Source organism: Heptranchias perlo, chromosome 2, assembly GCF_035084215.1.
Source record: "Heptranchias perlo isolate sHepPer1 chromosome 2, sHepPer1.hap1, whole genome shotgun sequence".
Classification (NCBI taxonomy): Eukaryota; Metazoa; Chordata; class Chondrichthyes; order Hexanchiformes; family Hexanchidae; genus Heptranchias; species Heptranchias perlo.
In genome coordinates this window covers 136,785,451-136,806,464 of record NC_090326.1, presented here as the reverse complement: position 1 = coordinate 136,806,464, position 21,014 = coordinate 136,785,451, and the positions used below count along the sequence as shown (strand labels likewise).

At 41.2% G+C, this 21,014-nt stretch overlaps 1 protein-coding gene across 2 annotated transcripts in view; it reads right to left on the bottom strand.

Moving 5' to 3' along the window:
• Positions 1–21,014, bottom strand: part of zeb1b (zinc finger E-box binding homeobox 1b) — a 150,061-nt gene that overhangs the window by 56,476 nt on the left and 72,571 nt on the right. For both annotated transcript variants that reach the window (XM_068007446.1, XM_068007455.1), the window contains exon 2: positions 1,800–2,009. In XM_068007446.1, the coding sequence (XP_067863547.1) occupies positions 1,800–2,009 (210 nt within the window). The remainder of the gene's footprint in view (positions 1–1,799; positions 2,010–21,014) is intronic.

The window sequence follows — 21,014 nt, the reverse complement described above, 5'->3', positions numbered from 1 at the left end:
CTGCAGCAGGCGACATGGCAGAGTTGCCCGAGATATTGCTCCTCTGAGAAATTAAAAGGTAGGAGCCGTGTTATCAAAGTATTTCCCAGGTGGGCTGTCCAAGGCCTGCAGAAATAGTTAGTGGCATCTTGACTGGTATGACCAAACAGGCAATGCTGGCTCCAGATCAATACAGCAATAGCGTGTAATGCACAACATGCTGCGATTGGGATGTTGCTGAAGAACCTTCCAGCAAAGTGGTTAGGAATTGTGATGCTATTGGGGGGGGGGGGTCAGTTGGAACAGCCATCATTGGGAAGAAAAGCTTCCCACATCATATGCCAAAGTGAGGTTTACAAACTCTCAAGGCAAAATCAAGGCAGTAGAGACACAAAAATTGCCCCATACTGTCTGAGCAAACATGTCAACTTTTAAATGAAAATATAATCTCCATTTTAAGTGGCATTTAAAACGAAGCAAAAGAAATCCTAAACAAAAATTAAATTTTTGTCACAAGGTTTACAAACTGATTTCAATCAGTAACTATGGCAAGAATTAAGGGACTGGTTAAAACAGAAAATGCTACGGCCATATGAACAAGTACTTAAAAAAATACATCAATTTTCAATTTGGCTCATTGTCTGAGCTAGCAAAAGATGCATCTCTTTTGGACTAAAATTGCAAGCTTCACATGACAAATCTAAAAGTTGCTAGTTTTATGCAGAGCTGACCACAGATTATTTAAGGCAACAGTTTTCTAAACTTTCAATCAATTATTCAAATAGAACAGTCTATATAAATTATGTAACTTGCTGACATGTATCTCTACTGTAAAATCACAGAAATCTTGTCACAGTATGATGAACTACAATGCAGTTAACTAATTAATCTACATGGGTGGAAAGGAATTAAATGCAATGAGAAAGAAAGAACAAATGATGAGGAAAAGAAAACAGAAAGACAATAATAGAAAGGAAATGCACCATTAACACCCTGTTAAGTGCTTATATCAGTGGGATTAGCTTCAAGATGATACAGAGAATGACAGTGAAAGAATGCAATGAACTGGAAATGACAAGATCACTTAAGTAGCTGGGGTTAATGATCATCACTATAAACATTGTTTGACTGCAGCACAAAATGAAATTGCCTTTTCTGTTTTACAGAGAAAGAAATCTTTAAAATGAAATTGGTTAAAATGAAATGTCATCCATTAGAAGGCCACTGATGTTGGTGTTTGAGGACACTTCCACGATCAATGTAACAAACTTTGGCTGCTCATGGATAGTGCAGGTGGGAGAAAAAAAAAAGGTGCGCGCGGTGTGGGGAGTTGATATATGGACCAAATGTTCTCAACTGTGATGCCTACCATAATCAAATAGCTTGTGAACGCTTAATTTCTACTTTCACACACAAATAACTGTGGTGATGAGGAGCTGAAAGTTTGACAGTGCTCAATAAAACCATAGCCCTGCATGAATCACTGGTTTCAGGAAAAGAGGAAATTAGCCGGGAACAAATCAGCTTATAAGTTACATTTTGATTCACGAATCAACAGTGTGCTTAATGTTATGATAGTTACTACAATACAGAGTTTGCAGCAAATGATCTTTAAGTTATCATTTAATGGTCATTCCAGATGAGAGAGTCAAAATCCAAAGTACCGTAATACCAGACCATAACAAAAGGAAAAACTAACGAAGGAGAAAAGCTCCGAAAGCTTGTGATTTCAAATAAAGCTGTTGGACTATAACCTGGTGTTGTACGACTCTTTACAAAAGGAAAAACGCTAGTACTCTTTCAATCGCAAAAGTACCTACCATCATCTTCATCTCTCCAACTGGTGCTCTCATTCTCTTCATCTGTGTCATCTTTCCTTGGCAACACTGTGCGCTTTGTTGGCAAGTCATCTTCCAGTGCATTTGTATCACAATCTGCTGCATCAGTCACACACTCATCCTCCACAATGTGCAGTTTATCTTCATCATCTGTGTCCGAACTTGCTTCAACAACATTATTATAGTTGGTAACTGCAAAGACATCAAAATAATCAAATCATTATGCAAAAAACTAAAATGATTATGCACAACTTCAGGACCCTTGTGATTCATGCTATATAGTAATGGAAGTCACTTTTTATAAATGCTCCACCAGTCTTGTTCAGACAAGAAATCAAGAACATTACTCTGTCCCTCAACACTGCAACATATCTTCTTGCACTGGAGAGAGGATCTTGACACTGAAATGTGAATTCAGGTAGTCCAAATGTTAATCCAAATGGCACCCCATCCACCACCCTAAATATTCACTCCCTTCACCACTGGCGCACAGTGGCTGCAGTGTGTACCATCTACAGGATGCACTGCAGCAACTCGCCAAGGCTTCCTCGACAGCACCTCCCAAACCCGCGACCTTCACCACCTAAAAGGACAAGGGCAACAGGCACATGGGAACAACACCACCTGCACATTCCCCTCCAAGTCACACACCATCCCAAATTGGAAATATATCGCCATTCCTTCATCGTCGCTGGGTCAAAATCCTGGAACTCCCTACTGAACAGCACTGTGGGAGAACCTTCACCACACAGACTGCAGCGGTTCAAGAAGGCGTCTCACTGCCACCTTCTCAAGGGAAATTAGGGATGGGCAAATATAACCAATGCTCATAAAAAGTCCCTTTTATAATGAAAAACAATATTAGAGTATTGGTTTGGAATTCAAAAAGGAAAAACCTAATATACATGTAAATCAAAAAAGGATCTATTTTTCAGAAATGTAGCAGTAGCCCTGTTCGAGCATTGACTAATGTCAAAGTTTCTTAAGTGTTCTTTAAGGTTCCGCACAGATAACTATCATCTGCAACAAGATGTTCCAAAATGAGCTGCCCTTTCAGGAAAGAAAAGTAGTGTTAGATGAGGGAACTCACACGCATTTGGTTAAAACAAAATGAACTCTCAACTTATTGGGGTCATAAGCCACTGCTTCTGAACATTTGAATAAAGCAGTGGATATGATTTCCAGGTTTTAAGATATCAAGAAGAAACTAAGAGTCTTAAAGATCCTAAGAAGGTTGGTAAATATAAGATAAAAGAAAAAGAAAGTGAAAGTTACCAAAATGCAATTGTCCAGTACAGAATATCAAAAGATGCAATTTAGCACACAAATGGTTTTAAGCAATATTGCTGCAAAAGAAACCCAAGTATGGATGAGTAAAGAGAATAGGAACACATCAAGGTTACTGAAGTCCTTAAATGAACTAAAATTACAAAAATAACACTACATTTTAGACGGCAAAGACCAAATGTAGAAAGGATGGTTGTGGAGCATTTATTAAAAGTGACTTGCATTACTAGATAGCAGTATGCAATAGTGATTTTGTTCTATTCCACCACCAAATGCAAAAGCCACAGACACAACAGAATAACTTATGAGATGATGGGTGCCCTCATGAAGCAGAATCTGAAATATGACTAATGGCTATATTAAAAATGTTTAGAGAGTCAACAAGAATAGATGTACTGCTGCGGTTCTTAAATCAAGCTATATATTATAAAATTTGGTGCCTTAAAAGGTTTCCTTTGTTGATGCAAGTTTGAGACTTTTCTATACATTTAATGTAATAAAATCTTTAAATCATACGACACATAAATCACCAATCCATAAGAATATCTGCACTACCTAAAATTTGAATACACTTTAGCCCATCAAATGATTACATTAACTAAACTCAATGACTAAAATACACATTATAAACCTCCGCTACAGCCATGAAATTTGCACATTACAGTCACTCATTTATTGTTTTCAATCGAACACTTTTGTACTGAATATCAATCCTTCTAAAAGTTTAAGAAATTTACCATACTGCCAGCAGCTTTCTAATTCACAAGTTGTTGCATTACTATAGTAAGTGTTGATTCGTGTCACTTGACTGCTCTAAATCTTTCACTTCTAAGGATAGTGAGATAGAGAAGTCATCAAGGTACGCACTACTAATTGGTGCAGAGCAACATGTGAAAATGGGATATCGATTTGGAAGGTCAAGATCAGCGAAACCTTTAAAGGCTGTTTAGATACCGGACTACTGCAGCAGTTAATTAGCACGTGATAAACTACTTTGTGCTTCCATATTGAACAGAATCTTTTCAAGGCTCGTTTACTGACTCTGCAAGATTGTAGTAAATATGTTATTTAATTATTCTTTTTGTCCATTTCTCGTAACAATTGCTTCCTTTCTACAAATTGGGAGTTTATCAACCTTGATGTAGGGGATCCTTTTTACCAATTAAATTTATGATAAAAACTCAACAAAAAAAAGTGGAAATTAAAAAAACTTAGGAATTAATGTTAATTGCTGGAAGAAAGCAAAATTATGTCAAGATTGTTATTAAGTACCCAAATATTTGAAACCAATGTGCTGGAAAGTCCATTGCAACATATCATACCTGCATGTTCAAACAATAGTGCAACAACTTCAAAATTTAGACTGTTGCAGGAAGTAAATAATTTTCAGTTCGTAGTATAATTGTTTTTTCAGCTTGTATTTCATTAAATGTAATTAAATACACACTTGTGAACAGTGCGTCACTCCAAACTATGGAGCATCTTGTACAGAATGAACATGTATAAATAAACACTTTGGATAAGGTGAATACAATAAAGTTTTATAACATGAGCACTTGCTTGGACCTGAAAGGGCAATCTTACCTGTCTTCTAAACCATTCTTTGTCCTCACAGTTAAACAATTCAGCTTCTACTGTTCATCCCCTTCTTTCTATTGCTGAGCTAGTTTTCAATAGTTAGCTAATCCTTGTGCATTACAACCTGAACGCTTTGAACCTCTTATACTTTAGCTCCTTCCTGAAGTAGTCTTCAGCTTTCAAGATTAAATCTAATTTTTTAAGCTAAACTGTTAGAAATAAATAAGTGAGAATGTTGTACAAGTGCAATAAAACAGACAAGAAAAATTCATACTCCTTAAAATAAAGCTGGATGAAAAATTGTTTTGGTGCACTTTGCAGCTATAAATTAAGATTAATTGTGGCTACCTGGGGGCTCCTTGAAACTGTTGACATATGTCAATTATGACAAAAACTGGATTCTGTTCAGATTAAACAGTCTGGCATTATAGGATAAACAGTCCTTTTAGTGTTTAAATGTCTGGTATTCTCGAGTTGAGATTTGTTAATCAGACATACTCCCAGATCGTAGATAGATTGTTTTTTTTAAAACAAAAAGCACCACACCATGCTAATTTCATCATTGGGAAAAATGTTAGACAAGAGATTAAGTGGAGGAAAAAAAATCATTAAAATGTTTCACAAATAATACCTGTTGTGGTTCATTAGGAAAGGTTAACTTTCAATTAACATTGACCTCACTTCAAATCGAAGAGCTAGAGCACAGCTCTACCTTGTCGGGGCTTCAATCTCTCAACGATATTAATCCTGTACACACACTAGTATAGTATCGTTTAGTTTGATAGGTGCTGAGGAAACTACGTGCTTAACAAACAATACAACCGTCACGATGCTATAACTCGGCAGTACCATACGTGGTCGACTGCTGTGTTACACAAAAGGCCATGGCCTCACCATTGTTTACTGACCTGAAACTAACGTCACTTAAAATAATCCTCTTCCCCACCGCCACCCCCCCCAACTTCCAAGAAAACAATATACCCTTTCAGGTCTGCAGAAATGGAAAGGTAGGATAATAGAATGTGGAAGATGCACATGATTTACAGAATGAAGATCTTACAAGGCAGGCAATCTATCTTTCTTCATTTGCTATCTTTCACACACTCAAGGGCATACCAAAGTGGTAGAGATATAGGTGGGGGATCCCTGTGTAGGAGCCATAACACTACATGCCAGGATCAATCGGCTAATAGGGTCCTTCGATACAGCAGATAAATCAAGACAGAAATGTTCAGTAAATGTGTAAAAATTCCTTCATTTGCCAGTCTTGCACATACTATCAATTGGAACTAGATTAAAAGATGCCCAAAAAGCAGCTGCAAAATTGTCTTGTCCCCTGGGTTTCTCTACAAAATGGTACTGGAAGGTAGTTAGGAGATATGGAGTCATCTATTTGACTGTCCACTGCTTTGTTGAGAGTTTGCCCTCGATATTTCCCCAAATAGAAAATGAATAACTATTCAAATCCCTAAATTGGTGTGTTTAAAACATAAGAAGTTATGTTTTCCAGTTGTGTGCATGTGAAAATTGTATTTTATTTCAGTCATGTGTGAAAGTGAATAAAACATAGTCAGGACATTATCAGGATCAAAATTAAACATGCAAGTAATTAAGTAAAAACTCTAGACGAGTCCTAAGAATTGACTAGTACAAAAGACAAATCAAATAATAGCTGATCGACAATAAGGGTTTGCAGTCCACTAATTCCAAGAACTAATCAAGACATCTAACAACCAGAACAGGAAATTCTGAATCAGTAGTCATTTTTCCATAGCCAGGTCAGCTAGGATGTTGCGGAGTCCGAGTACAATATCTGACTCCTCACCTGAGGGGAGCGTTGGATTTGTTAAAGGAAGGTCGTAATTGACTAACTTGATTGAATTTTTTGAGGAGGTAACAAGGAGGGTCGATGAAGGTAGCGCATTTAATGTAGTCTACATGGCAGACTGGTCAGAATAGTAAAAGCCCAAGAGAAAGTGGCAAGTTGGATCTAAAATTGGCTCAGTGGCAGGAAGCGAAGGGTAACGGTCATCGGGTGTTTTTGTGACTTGAAGGCTGTTTCCAGTGGGGTTCCACAGGGTTCAGTACTAGGTCCATTGCTTCTTGTGGTATGTATTAATGATTTAGGCCTAAATGTAAGGGGCATGATTAAGAAGTTTGCAATTTTGTTCAGAGTGAGGAGGGAAGCTGTGGACCGCTGCAAGATATCAAAGGACTGGTCAATTTACAGTACATCTGCAGCAAGTAAATTAGACAATTGCTCCAAGGACACATTCCACTGTACAAATTTGATAACTGTTACTTATCAATAAAAGCACCTTAAAAAAAATAAAATAGTAACATTTGAATTCAAGTTCATAGGTGAGAGAGTTGGTGCATCTTAATTACTCTTCCCCAGCTTTCTGACTCCAAGCACAGTGACTACTCCAGGATGGAATAACATGAGGGATTGGACAGGGGGAGGGGAGGGAGAAGTGATAGACTGGGCAGAGATGTGGCAAATGGAATTCAATCCACAGACATGTGAGGTACTGCATTTGGGGAGGGCAAACAAGGCAAGGGAATACACAATAAATGTGAGGATACTGAGAGGTGTAGAGGAACAGAGGGGACCTTGGAGTGCATGTCCACAGATCCCTGAAGGTAGAAGGACAGGTAGATAAGGTGGTTAAAAAGGCATATGGGATAGTTACTTTTGTTAGCCAAGGCATAGAATATAAGAGCAGGGAGATTATGCCAGAACTGTATAAAACATTGGTTAGGCCACAGCTTGAGTACTGCATACAGCCCTAGTCACCACATTACAGGAAAGATATGATTGCACTAGAGGGGGTACAGAGGAGATTTATGAGGATGTGGCCAGTGCTGGAGAATTTTAGCTATGAGGAAAGACTGGATAGGCTGGGGTTGTTTTCACTGGAAGGGGAGGCTGAGGGGTGATTTAATTGAAGTTTATAAAATTATGAGGGGCCTAGATAGAGTGGACAGGAAGGACATATTTCCCTTAGCAGAGAGGTCAGTGACCATGGGGCATAGATTTAAAGTAACTGGATTAGAGGGAAGCTGAGGAGACATTTTTTCACCCAGAGGATGGTAGGGGTCTGGAAGTCACTGACTGAAAGTGGTAGAGGCAGAAACCCTCAACTCATTTACAAAGTATGTTGATGTGCAGTTGAAGTGCCGTAACCCACAGGGCTACGGACCATGTGCTGGAAAGTGGGATTAAGCAAGATAGCTCTTTTTTGGGCCAGCATGGACATAATAGGCCAAATGCCCTCTTTCTGATGCCGTAACTTTCTATGATTCCTGTCAGTGTTCTTGGACATAACGTCTAAGAACCATGGCTTGCACGGCAATGAAGATGTTACTATACAACTTGCACTTTTATAATGTAACATACTTCAAAACAATAACAAATGAAACAAGGTGGGGGGGGGGGGGTAAGACTATCCAGCTTCCAGATTGATACAGCCTCTGCCCGTAAACAGAAACAGGTCTATCCTCAGACGCCCCAACTCCTGAAAATGCTCTAAATTAATTCGAAGTAGAACATCCAATCAGCAAGATTAAATGGGAGAACACACAGCATCCACATAAACCTCAAAAGGGGGCCAGAAATGATTTGCTCCCCATTACCATCACCTCCTTTTCCCTCCACCCCCATTTGTTCTGGCAGCAGACCACCACAGGGTCAGTCAGTACGCACAGTAGCTTGAACTGCAAGTGTTCTAGAGCTAGCTTAACTAGGATTGTTGAAAATGATAGACACACCAGGTGGTCTGCTCTTTCACTTGCCCTGAACACAGTTACCCTGCAAATTGTGTCCTTTCCAGTGCAGGACACATCTACAGGCACTGTGAACTGTGGAGAAGGCTGCTGCAGGAGACTGGCCTATAGTACGTTGTCCTGTTACCACCATGAGAGATTTAAGGAAGATCTGGTTGATCCTGGCTGGTTGAGGTTCTACGGGGGAGATCAGAAGAGAAAGACCGGTAACTGAGCAGATCCAATTGAAATAGTCGCATACAACATCAAGTATTGGCAGCAGCCATTTTTGTTTTAAATAACCCTACTTGTAACGGGAATGTCAATTCACCAGCAGTGTACGGTTTGAAGACAAAAAACTGCTGAGTTGTCTGGAACAATTCCCCAAAGAGTATTAGCTCTTGCTCGAGTTGTAGCCAAGATTGTCCATTAAGGACTACGAATTCCAGCCTCCGGATTGCAAAGAGTATTTGTCTCATGTTTGAACTGGCAGACCACAGACGTGAGTCTCTGACGAATCAGTTTCCAACTGTGAGTATACATCATGATGCAATGAGAAAGGGTTACTTAATAATCTTGTGGTAAAGGAGCCCTTAGGGAAGAGTGACCATATTTTGATAGAATTCTTCATTAATTTTGAAAGTGATGTAGTTCAATCCGAAACTAGGGTCTTAAATCTAAACAAAGGAAACTAGGAAGGTGTGAGGTGCAAGTTAGCTGTCGTTGATTGGGGAACTACATTAAAAAGGTATGACGGTAGATAGGCAATGGCTAGCATTTAAAGAATTAATACATAATTTGCAATTAATATATATTCCTTTAAGGCACAAAACCTAACAGGAAAAGTGGCCCAAGCGTGGCTAACAAGAGAAATTAAAGATAGTATTAAATCAAAGAGGCATATAAAGTTGCCAGAAAAAGCAGTAAGCGTGAGGATTGGGAGCATTTTCGAATTCAACAAAGGAGGACCAAGAAATTGAAAGAAAGGGAAAATAGAATATGAGTAAACTAGCGAGAAACATAAAAACAGACTGTAAAAGCTTCCATAGGTATGTAAAAAGGAAAAGACTGGTGAAGGCAAATTACAGACAGAGACGGGAGAATTTATAATGGGGAATAAGGAAATGGCACAGAAATTAAATACCGTGTGTCTGTCTTCACGTGATGGTCGAAGGTTGTTTTTGTGACTGGAAGCCTGTGGCCAGTGGGGTACCACAGGGATCGGTGCTGGGTCCCTTGCTGTTTGTGGTCTACATTAATGACTTGGATATGAATGTAAAAGGTATGATCAGTAAGTTCGCTGATGATACAAAAATTGGTAGGGTGGTAAATAGCGAGGAGGATAGCCTCAGTCTGCAGGACGATATAGATGGGTTGGTCAGATGGGCGGAACAGTGGCAAATGGAATTTAACCCGGAAAAGTGCGAGGTGATGCACTTTGGAGGGACTAACAAGGCAAGGGAATACACAATGAATGGGAGGACCCTAGGCAAGACAGAGGGATCTTGGTGTGCAAGTTCACAGATCCCTGAAGGCGGCGGAACAGGTAGATCAGGTGGTAAAGAAGGCATATGGGATACTTGCCTTTATTAGCCGAGGCATAGAATATAAGAGCAAGGAGGTTATGATGGAGCTGTATAAAACACTGGTTAGGCCACAGCTGGAGTACTGTGTGCAGTTCTGGTCGCCACACTACAGGAAGGATGTGATCGCTTTGGAGAGGGTGCAGAGGAGATTCACCAGGATGTTACCAGGGCTGGAGCGCTTCAGCTATGAAGAGAGACTGGGAAGATTGGGTTTGTTTTCCTTGGAGCAGAGGAGGCTGAGGGGGGACACGATTGAGGTGTACAAAATTATGAGGGGCACAGATAGGATAGATACTAAGGAGCTTTTTCCCTTCGTTGAGGGTTCCATAACAAGGGGACATAGATTCAAGGTAAAAGGCGGGAGGTTTAGAGGGGATTTGAGAAAGAACTTTTTCACCCAGAGGGTGGTTGGAGTCTGGAACTCACTGCCTGAAAGGGTTGTGGAGGCAGGAACCCTCACAAAACATTCAAGAAGCATTTGGATGAGCACTTGAAATGCCATAGCATACAAGGCTACGGACCAAATGCTGGAATATGGGATTAGAGTAGACAGGGCTTGATGGCCGGCGCGGACACGATGGGCCGAAGGGCCTCTATCCGTGCTGTATAACTCTATGACTCTAAGACACAAAGGGTCTGGCGAGAATGAGGAACTGAAAGAAATTAGTATTAGTTAAAAAAAAATAGTACTAGAAAAATTAATGGGACTGAAAGTCGATAAATCCCAAGGACCTGATGATCCACATCCCAGGGTTTTGAAAGAGGTGGCTATGGAGATAGTAGATGCATTGGTTGTCATCTTCCAAAATTCTACAGGTATTGCAACGGTTCCTGCAGATTGGAGAGCAGCAAATGTAACCCCATTATTTAAGAAAGGAGGGAGAGAGAAAACAGGGAACTACAGACCTGTTAGCCTGACATCAGCAGTAAGGAAAATGCTAGAATCTATCAAGGATGTGATAACAGGACACTTAAAAATAATATGATTTGGCAGAGTCAGCATGGATTTATGAAAGGGAAATCACGTTTGACAAACCTATTGGAGTTCTTTTTTTTATTCGTTCATGGGATGTGGGCGTCGCTGGCAAGGCCAGCATTTATTGCCCATCCCTAATTGCCCTCGAGAAGGTGTTGGTGAGCCGCCTTAGCAACATAGGAACAGGAGTAGGCCATTCAGCCCCTCGTGCCTGCTCCGCCATTTGATAAGATCATGGCTGATCTGTGATCTAGCTCCAAATCCCTGCCTTTGGCCCATATCCCTTAATACCTTTGGTTGCCAAAAAGCTATCTATCTCACATTTAAATTTAGCAATTGAGCTAGTATCAATTGCCGTTTGCGGAAGAGAGTTCCAAACTTCTACAACCCTTTGTGCGCAGAAATGTTTTCTAATCCAGCTCCGGCTCTAATTTTTAGACTGTGCCCCCTCCTCCTAGAATCCCCAACCAGCGAAAATAGTTTCTCTCTATCCACCCTATCTGTTCCCCTTAATATCTTATAAACTTCGATCAGATCACCCCTTAACCTTCGAAACTCTAGAGAATATAACCCCAATTTGTGTAAGCTCTCCTCGTAACTTAACCCTTGAAGTCCGGGTATCATTCTAGTAAAGCTACGCTGCACTCCCTCCAAGGCCAATATGTCCTTCCGAAGGTGCGGTGCCCAGAGCTGCTCACAGTACTCCAGGTGCGGTCTAACCAGGGTTTTGTATAGCTGCAGCATAACTTCTGCCCCCTTGTACTCTAGTCCTATAGATATAAAGGCCAGCATTCCATTTGCCTTCTTGATTATTTTCTGCGCCTGTTCATGACACTTCAATGATCTACATACCTGAACCCCTAAGTCCCTTTGCACATCCACTGTTTTTAAACTTTTTACCATTTAGAAAGTACCCTGTTTTATCCTTTTTTGATCCAAAGTGGATGACCTCACATTTGTCGACATTGAATTCCATTTGCCACAGTTTTGCCCATTCACCTAATCTATCAATATCGCTTTGTAATTTTATGTTTCCATCCACACTGCTTACAATACCACCAATCTTTGTGTCATCGGCAAACTTAGATATGAGCCTTCATCTAAGTAGTTAATAAATATTGTGAATAATTGAGGCCCCAAGACAGATCCCTGTGGGACTCCACTAGTCACATCCTGCCAATGTGAGTACCGACCCATTATCCCTACTCTCTGTCGCCTTTCGCTCAGCCAACTTCCAAACCAAGTCCGTACTTTTCCCTCGATTCCATGGGCTTCTATCTTAGCTAACAGTCTCTTATGCGAGACCTTATCAAATGCCTTCTGGAAGTCCATATAAATAACATCCATTGACATTCCCCTGTCCACTACTTTAGTCACCTCTTCAAAAAATTCAATCAGGTTTGTCAGGCATGACCTACCTTTCACAAATCCATGCTGGCTCTCTCTGATTAACTGAAAATTCTCAAGGTGTTCAGTCACCCTATCCTTAATTATAGACTCCAGCTTTTTCCCACAACAGATGTTAGGCTAACTGGTCTATAATTCCCTGGTTTCCCTCTCTCTCCTTCCTTAAAAAGTGGAGTGACATGTGCAATTTTCCAATCTAGAGGGACAGTTCCTGAATCTAGAGAACTTTGAAAGATTATAGTTAGAGCATCTGCAATGTGCTCACCTACTTCCTTTAAAATCCTGGGATGGAAACCATCTGGTCCTGGGGATTTGTCACTCTTTCGTACCTTCTTGAACCACTGCAGTCTGTGTGGTGAAGGATCTCCCACAGTGCTGTTGGGAAGGTAGTTCCAGGATTTTGACCCAGTGACTGAAGGAACTGCGATATATTTCCAAGTCGGGAGGGTGAGACTTGGAGGTGGTGTTATTCCCATGTGCTCTTGTCCTCTTAGGTGGTAGAGGTCGCGGGTTTGGGAGGTGCTGTCGAAGAAGCCTTGGCGAGTTGCTGCAGTGCATCCTGTGGATAGTACACACGGCAGCCACAGTGCGCCGGTGGTGAATGAAGTAAATGTTTAGGGTGGTGGATGGGGTGACAATCAAGCGGGCTGCTTTGTCTTGGATGGTGTCGAGCTTCTTGAGTGTTGTTGGAGCTGCACTCATCCTGGCAAGTGGTGAGTATTCCATCACACTCCTGACTTGTGCCTTGCAGATGGTGGAAAGGCTTTGGGGAGTCAGGAGGTGAGTCACTCGCCACAGAATACCCAGCCTCTGACCTGCTCTTGTTGCCACATTATTTATATGGCTGGTCCAGTTAAGTCTCTGGTCAACGGCGACCCCCAGGATGTTGACGGTGGGGGATTCGGCAATGGTAATGCCATTGAATGTCAAGGGGAGGTGGTTAGACTCTCTTGTTGGAGAGAGTCATTGCCTAGCACTTGCCAGGCGCGAATGTTACTTGCCACTTATCAGCCCAAGCCTGGATAAGAACATAAGAAATAGGAGCAGGAGTAGGCCAATCGGCCCCTCGAGCCTGCTCTGCCATTCAATAAGATCATGGCTGATCTGATCCTAACCTCAAATCTAAATTCATGTCCAATTTCCTGCCCGCTCCCCGTAACCCCTAATTCCCTTTACTTCTAGGAAACTGTCTATTTCTGTTTTAAATTTATTTAATGATGTAGCTTCCACAGCTTCCTGGGGCAGCAAATTCCACAGACCTTCTACCCTCTGAGTGAAGAAGTTTCTCCTCATCTCAGTTTTGAAAGAGCAGCCCCTTATTCTAAGATTATGCCCCCTAGTTCTAGTTTCACCCATCCTTGGGAACATCCTTACCGCATCCACCCGATCAAGACCCTTCACAATCTTATATGTTTCAATAAGATCGCCTCTCATTCTTCTGAACTCCAATGAGTAGAGTCCCAATCTACTCAACCTCTCCTCATATGTCCGCCCCCTCATCCCCGGGATTAACCGAGTGAACCTTCTTTGTACTGCCTCGAGAGCAAGTATGTCTTTTCTTAAATATGGAGACCAAAACTGTATGCAGTATTCCAGGTGCGGTCTCACCAATACCTTATATAACTGCAGCAATACCTCCCTGTTTTTATATTCTATCCCCTTAGCAATAAAAGCCAACATTCCTTTGGCCTTCTTGATCACCTGCTGCACCTGCATACTAACTTTTTGATTTTCTGATTTTCTTGCACCAGGTCTTGAGGATGTAACTAGTAGAATAGATAAGAGGGAACCAGTGGATGTGGTGTATTTGGATTTTCAGAAGGCTTTTGATAAGGTCCCACACAGGAGGTTGGTGAACAAAGTTAGAGCACGTGGAACTGGGGGTAATATACTGGCATGGATTGAGAATTGGTTAACAGATAGAAAACAGAGTTGGAATAAACCAGACTTTTTCAGGTCGGCAGATTGTGACGAGTGGGGTATCACCGGGTTCAGTGCTTGGGCCCCAGCTGTTCACAATCTATATCAATGATTTAGATGAGGGAACCAAGTGTAATACTTACAAGTTTGCTGATGACACAAAACTAAGTGGGAATGTGAGTTATGAGGAGGATGCAAAGAGGCTTCAAGGGGATATAGAGAGGCGAAGTGAGTGGGCAAGAACATGGCAAATGGAATATAATGTGGAAAAATGTGAAGTTATCCACTTTGGTAGGAAAAACAGAATTGCAGATTTTTTTTTAAATGGTGAGAGATTGGGAAATGTTGCTGTTCAAAGGGGACCTGGGTGTCCTTGTACATGAGTCATTGAAAGCTAACATGCAGGTGCAGCAAGCAATTCGGAAGGCAAAAAGTAAGTTGGCTTTTATTACAAGAGGATTTGAGTGCATGAGTAAAGATGTCCTAGTGCAATTATGTTGGGCCTTGGTGAGACCGCACCGGGAGTATTGTGCACAATTTTGGTCTCCTTACTTGAAGAATATACTTGCCATAGAGGGAGTGCAACGAAGATTCACCAGACTGATTCCTGGGATGGCAGGATTGTCGCATGAGGAGAGATTGAGTAGACTAGGCCTGTATTCTCTCGAGTTTACCAGAATGAGAGGTGATCTCATCGAAACGTACAAAATTCTTACAGGGCTCGACAGGGTAGATGCAGGGAGGATGTTTCCCCTGGCTGGGGAGTCGAGAACCAAGAGTCACAGTCTCAGAATAAGGGGTAGGCCATTTAGGACTGAGATGAGGAGAAATTTCTTCACTCAGAGGCTGGTGAATCTTTGGAATTCTCTACCCCAGAGGGTTGTGGAGGCTCAGTCATTGAGTATATTCAACACAGAGAGTGATAGATTTCTAGATATTAAAGGCATCAAGGGATATGGGGATGGTGCAGGAAAATGGTGTTGAGGTAGAAGTTCAGCCATGATCTTGTTGAATGGCGGAGCAGGCTCAAGGGGCCGGATGGCCTACTCCTGCTCCTATTTCTTACGTTCTTGTGTATTAACAGGCACTTGGCAAAAACTCTGATTATTGAGGAGATGTAAAAGAGCACTGAGATTCAGTTTCAACGGCCAAAATCAGAGAAACTTCTGGATGCAGTCCCACAAGGCAATATAGAACTAGATATCCTTTAGGTCAGTGGTCTTCCAAGCTTTTTTTATGCTGGGAGGCCCTGAAAAATTTGGACAAATTGGTCCTGAAATCGATCCTGAAACAGGTTCAGCTACTCAAACAGTGCCAACATTGCAGAAAACATTTTTTAATTCATATACAGCAACAGAAATATTAAACTGTGAACATGTACAGGAAAATAGATATCTATAAGACAGATGATCATAATTTGATGGTCTTGTGCATTCCCTGGTATATCCTTGCAGGCCCTCCCAGGGTCCAGGGCTTAGTTCAAAAATGTTTGCTTTAGATCTATCGCAACAGACCAGTCTCCTGCGCACATTATCTGGATAATCTATGGAAATGCAACTGCATTGAACTTTTCCCCCTTCAAGATCTAGTTGAGTCAGCATATCTTTTGAGAACTAAAATGGCTAGAATAAAAACTTGTTCTCTGATTGGGGTAAATTCTAGCAACCCCTAATGTTAGCAGGCAACACCACTACCATCCTAATGTCAAGATCTAATTACCCCACATATTCTTAGAGGAGTACTTAAGAAATGGAGAGAAGAACCTTCTTGAAGATCTCTGAGCAATGCACTTGCAGCAGTGCTTTCAATACAGCTTTAAACTCCTGCAGGGGGGGGGGGCCTCTGGTGAAGAAAAACCAAAGGGCATGGTGACGTCATTCTAACCTGATTAGATACTTACTGGGAGGCTTGTGAACCGAACGTACCCATTCACTTACATTTTCATTCAGGAAATCACAATAGATTTTCCAGATCAGGAAAGGTCTTGAAGTACAACCAGTGTACTATACATGAGTTCCAATGAGTCTTGGTGAGTGCTCTGGATGTTAACAATTTGCATGTCAGCCCAGGCTTTTATAAAATCAGTCCATAGGGATACAGGGACGCAGTCATGAGGAGCCCCACAAAAACCAACTGTGCAAGATCCAGAATAAGGGTTCCGTTCTGGTCGTCTCAAGTGTCCCGATGCCAAATGTGCAGTCCAGTGCAGTGAGGCTGAATCTCTGACATTTAGTGTATTTATCTATTTTGCCTGGGTTGGCATTTATGGGTGTGTTTCACAAACCTGAGGAAAATTTGGCAACTCCTGCATCATGTCTATGCATAAGTAACAGTCTACCAAATTGGTGCAGAAACTGGCAGTAGGATTAAATGCAGTTTTGAGCTTGCAGTGCCAAAGCACTTGCCCTGAGCTGTCAGATGATAATGCTCTGCAAAAGTTTAACCTGTCTACCTTACAACTAGTCCCAATGGTACCCACTGCATTAGCAGAGTGGGTCCTGCCCTGCCAAGAGGCAATACAAGATATACTCCACCAATACAATTCACTAACCATTATTTATTGAGGGTCTTACTCATGCGGAGTTTAAAGCAGGCCTCATTTAGGAAGGTTGTGCAACTCAAAACACTACAAGGTGTAAGGAAGTTCTTAAGCATCAGCTACTGGTAAGAATCCATGAGATTCAAAAAAATTTTTTAAATCAGGCACTTGCATTGACCAAAGGCCAAAGACTACTGGAACAAAGCCAAACTGCCAGCAGGCTTTGCTGGGGTAATAATGAAGCATGGAAAGAATAGACTAAGGAAAAAGTGCGTGACTACAGCAAAAGTAAAAGTTCACAAAAATGTTATGAAAAATAAGGGAGAATTGTTACAGCCCTATTTCTTGAAATACTACAAAAGTGCACTGATTCACAGCAGAAGAGAAAAAGGAAACTAGCTCTCTAGTGTGTAGTAAGCAGGACTGCTGCTGGTAACAGGAAAGAACTAATGGGGCAGTTCAAAATGTGAACATTGTAGATAGAGTAGAGGAAGATAACATGATCAAAATAGTGGCAAATCTCTTGATGGGACAATGTTGCTGAGTAATTTCTCTCTCATCCCTACCTTTCTTTCAGAAAAGCACCATCATAGTTCTGAAAAAATATGTAGACTATTTTAAAAAATAGAACGCAGAAAAGTGTATTAATTTAACGAAACCCCCTGAATAAACTACATCAACTTCACACATTATGATCATCTGGTTTAGGTCAATTAAGCAGTTACTGAACTGAATTAGGAAGCAACTGGTTTCAAGCAGACAGTAATTACTCCAACCCGGAAATCAAGGACCATAAATGGTAACTAGACAGCATTAGCTGCACTTGAGAAATTTCCTGATTAATGATTTTAGGTTACACATACGCACAAAGGATACCCTGTGCAAACCTGCCAATTCGACCAGCCCTTTTCCATGATTTAGAAGAACAGTGAGAAGAATGCTCCCTGGCAAATCACCAAAAACACTTCACCACTGGACCTCACAACTCACTTTCACAGTCATCTTTACAATAGCAATGCTCGCATTTTAAAGCAGTGATGTCCAAGAAACAGCCCATGGGCCAAATCATAGAAAGGTTACAGCACGGAAGGAGGCCATTCGGCCCATCGAGTCCGCGCCAGCTCTGTGCAACGTTGCCCAGAAACTTCTTTATTTCCTTCTCATGAGGCTTCTTGTTGGTTCCTTTTTTCCTTGCACCTTCAAACTCTTGAAATTTTCCAGGCCTAACTGACTAGTAGGGGGAGGGTAAGAAGAGTTCAAGTGCATTGGTGAGGAGAGGGGGTGCAGGGGAGGAGGAGAAGGAGGGGGGAAAAAGACAGCACACACAATGGAGAGAACACAAGCATGCGGGGGCAAAAGATGTGCGTGCATAGAGGGGAAAGAGAAGGCAATACAGGGAGCGAGCACTGGGAGACAAGGAGGATGGCAAGAATTAGAAGAGCAGAGAGAGGGGAAAAAGAGGGGTAGGAAAATACAGAAAGTATAAGAAGAAATTAGCTAGATTTTAGGGAAAAGGGGGAGGCAGACAGGTTGAAAGGATAGTAGATTCACTTTTCTGTGCATGGGACTTGCATTATTACAAAATAATATGCAAACTGATCAATAGTTTTGACATGGGTATCCAGCTCCCAGCTCCAAAAAGGTCAGACATATTAAGTTTTTCATCAAGATTTTAAAAACGCTCAATCTCTTACCAACTCACACAGAAGGTTAAAGGCTGGGTATTCTGCAGGAAGTGGCTCACCTCCCGACTCCCAAAGCCTCTCCACCACCTACAAGGCACAAGTCAGGAGTGTGATGGAATACTCTCCACTTGGACGGGTGCAGCTGCAACAACACTCAAGTAGTTCAACACCATCCAGGAAAATGCAGTTCACTTGATCAGCACCCCATCCACCAACTTAAGCATCCACTCCCTCCACCATCGCCGTACCATTGCTGCAGTGTGTACTATCTACATGATGCACTGCATTAAGTCGTGACAGCTTCTTTGGCAGCATTTCCCAAGCCTGCGACATCCGCCACCTCGGAGTACAAGGGCAGCAGGTGCAGGGAATACCATCACCTCCAAGTCACACGCCATCCTAACTTAAGACATATATTGCCGTTAGGTATGGAGTTCCAGGATTTTGACCAAACAACATTGTTGAAGTACCTTTATCACACTAATTGCAGTAGTTCAAGAAGGCAGCCCACCACCTTCTCAGGGTGACGAGGGATGGGAAATAAATGCCGGCCTTGCCAGTGGAAAAAAGAATGCAATTATATTACTGACTGTAAATTAACCAGAGTAATGCTTCATTTTTCATGAACTCAATTGCTTGTAATAGATCACATAGCCCTAAACGTAACACCGGCTTTAAATGGGGACGGGACTTCTGGATTTCTGTTGCATGCGTGTGCATACAAATGTGCCTGGCTTAAACCTGGAAGTGGGTGCATAAAGTATAAAATATATTTAAAAAGTCAAACGGGAACAAAGTTGCAGTATCAGATTTGGCATAAAGAGAGGTACGGTATCTCCCATGCCACCCAGAAAATCAGTTACAAAAATAGAAGGATCAGAAATGTGAACACATCAGTTAGACCAGGCAAGATCAGCTTAGAATTCTTGACTTGCCTGACTAGCAGTGCCAAACAAGACATGACTGTCTTAAAAGTGCAATTTATTACAGGGTACTGTATGACAAGTGAATACAAAACAGATGCAAGAAGAATGCAGTGGTAGAAACATTTTAAGAGTTAGGATTGGATGCAAAGAAAGGGTCTTGAAGATTAGTTGAATTCCCAGGCCAATCAGGGCTGTAAGTAGGCTGACTGAGTTAAGGTTATTCAGAATAGCAAAGGACTCAGCAATAGTATTGTCTTGATCAGAGAAGTAGAGCTACTGCTGATAGTGAACACTGAAATCACTAATTACTGAAAAGGATGAAAAATTTCAACAGTGTAAGTAAGAATAGGTACATACAATTTTTCTCCATTAAAGGTGGAAAAGGTATAGAAAACTAAATATTATGAGAACGATAGAGGCTGAAGATGAATTTTTTGAGATATGAGAGATATATTTTTAGCCAATGGAAATCAAACTCAGGTGATTCAAGAGAGTTTAGGTGAGTAGCAGGGGCACTGCAAAACTAACCACATGCACATGAGAAACATTAGTGAGGGTCAGATGACCGGGAGAGGGAAGTGGACATCAGATATGAGGAAAAGAACACTGGAAGTCTAAGTTAAGTTAAAGAGGCAGTAGGTTGTATTCAGCATATTGTTCATCATGTTAATGGAAAGAAGCAAAAGCACGAATAAGGGACGATCACCGAAGTAATGAGAAGAAGCTGGCAGATCTCATGCTGTGTCAGCGAACTTCAGCTCATAAATTGAATAAAATCGAACTAAAATCTTGGTCGAAATACCCGAGTTGCCACCTGCAGTTTGGGTTGTCAGGTGAACAATTAACATAGACCTGGGGGTCCCAGAATCACGGTGACTTCAGCCATAAATGCACAGTAAAAAGACACTCAACTTTTGTGAACTTTCAATGGAGCCATGACAGGATTTTCACCTGCTAATGGGGCAACTTCTCAAAGTACTAAACACAGATTCAAGCAATTAACAAATCAGAGCCACAGATAACCCACCATACTCTGAGAAAAAGCCCTCAAAAGGGGATCTGGTCCAATTTCTGGTCCAGTGAAGAGATTAACAATGATAGTTCAGATCCTGAAACAGTATCTGATTTGGCTTTCTCTCCCAACAATCTTAAGTGTGATTAAAATAGTCAGTTTTATTCATTTGCTAAAAACAACTTTAAACCACTAAAAACTCTGCCAGGCAGTAATCTGCTGTTTCATATTCCCAGTTCTAAGTATACAATCTATTTTCTTCTCTGTACTTAGTGAAATTCTGGGCAAGCAAAAAAAAGTACAGAAGAATTTCCATAACTGTGGTTATTTAACGCCAGAGTCAGTACTTAATTATTGATGCCCATTTATACCTTTCATTGCCCTAATCATTGCCAGGGAACAGATAATACATAAGCTCATGCATTTTCAAATAAAGGTCATTCTGAAATGAAATAAAAAGGGTGGATACAATTCAAAGCCTACAAAAGGGCAAAAATGTACATTTGTCAGCTTTCT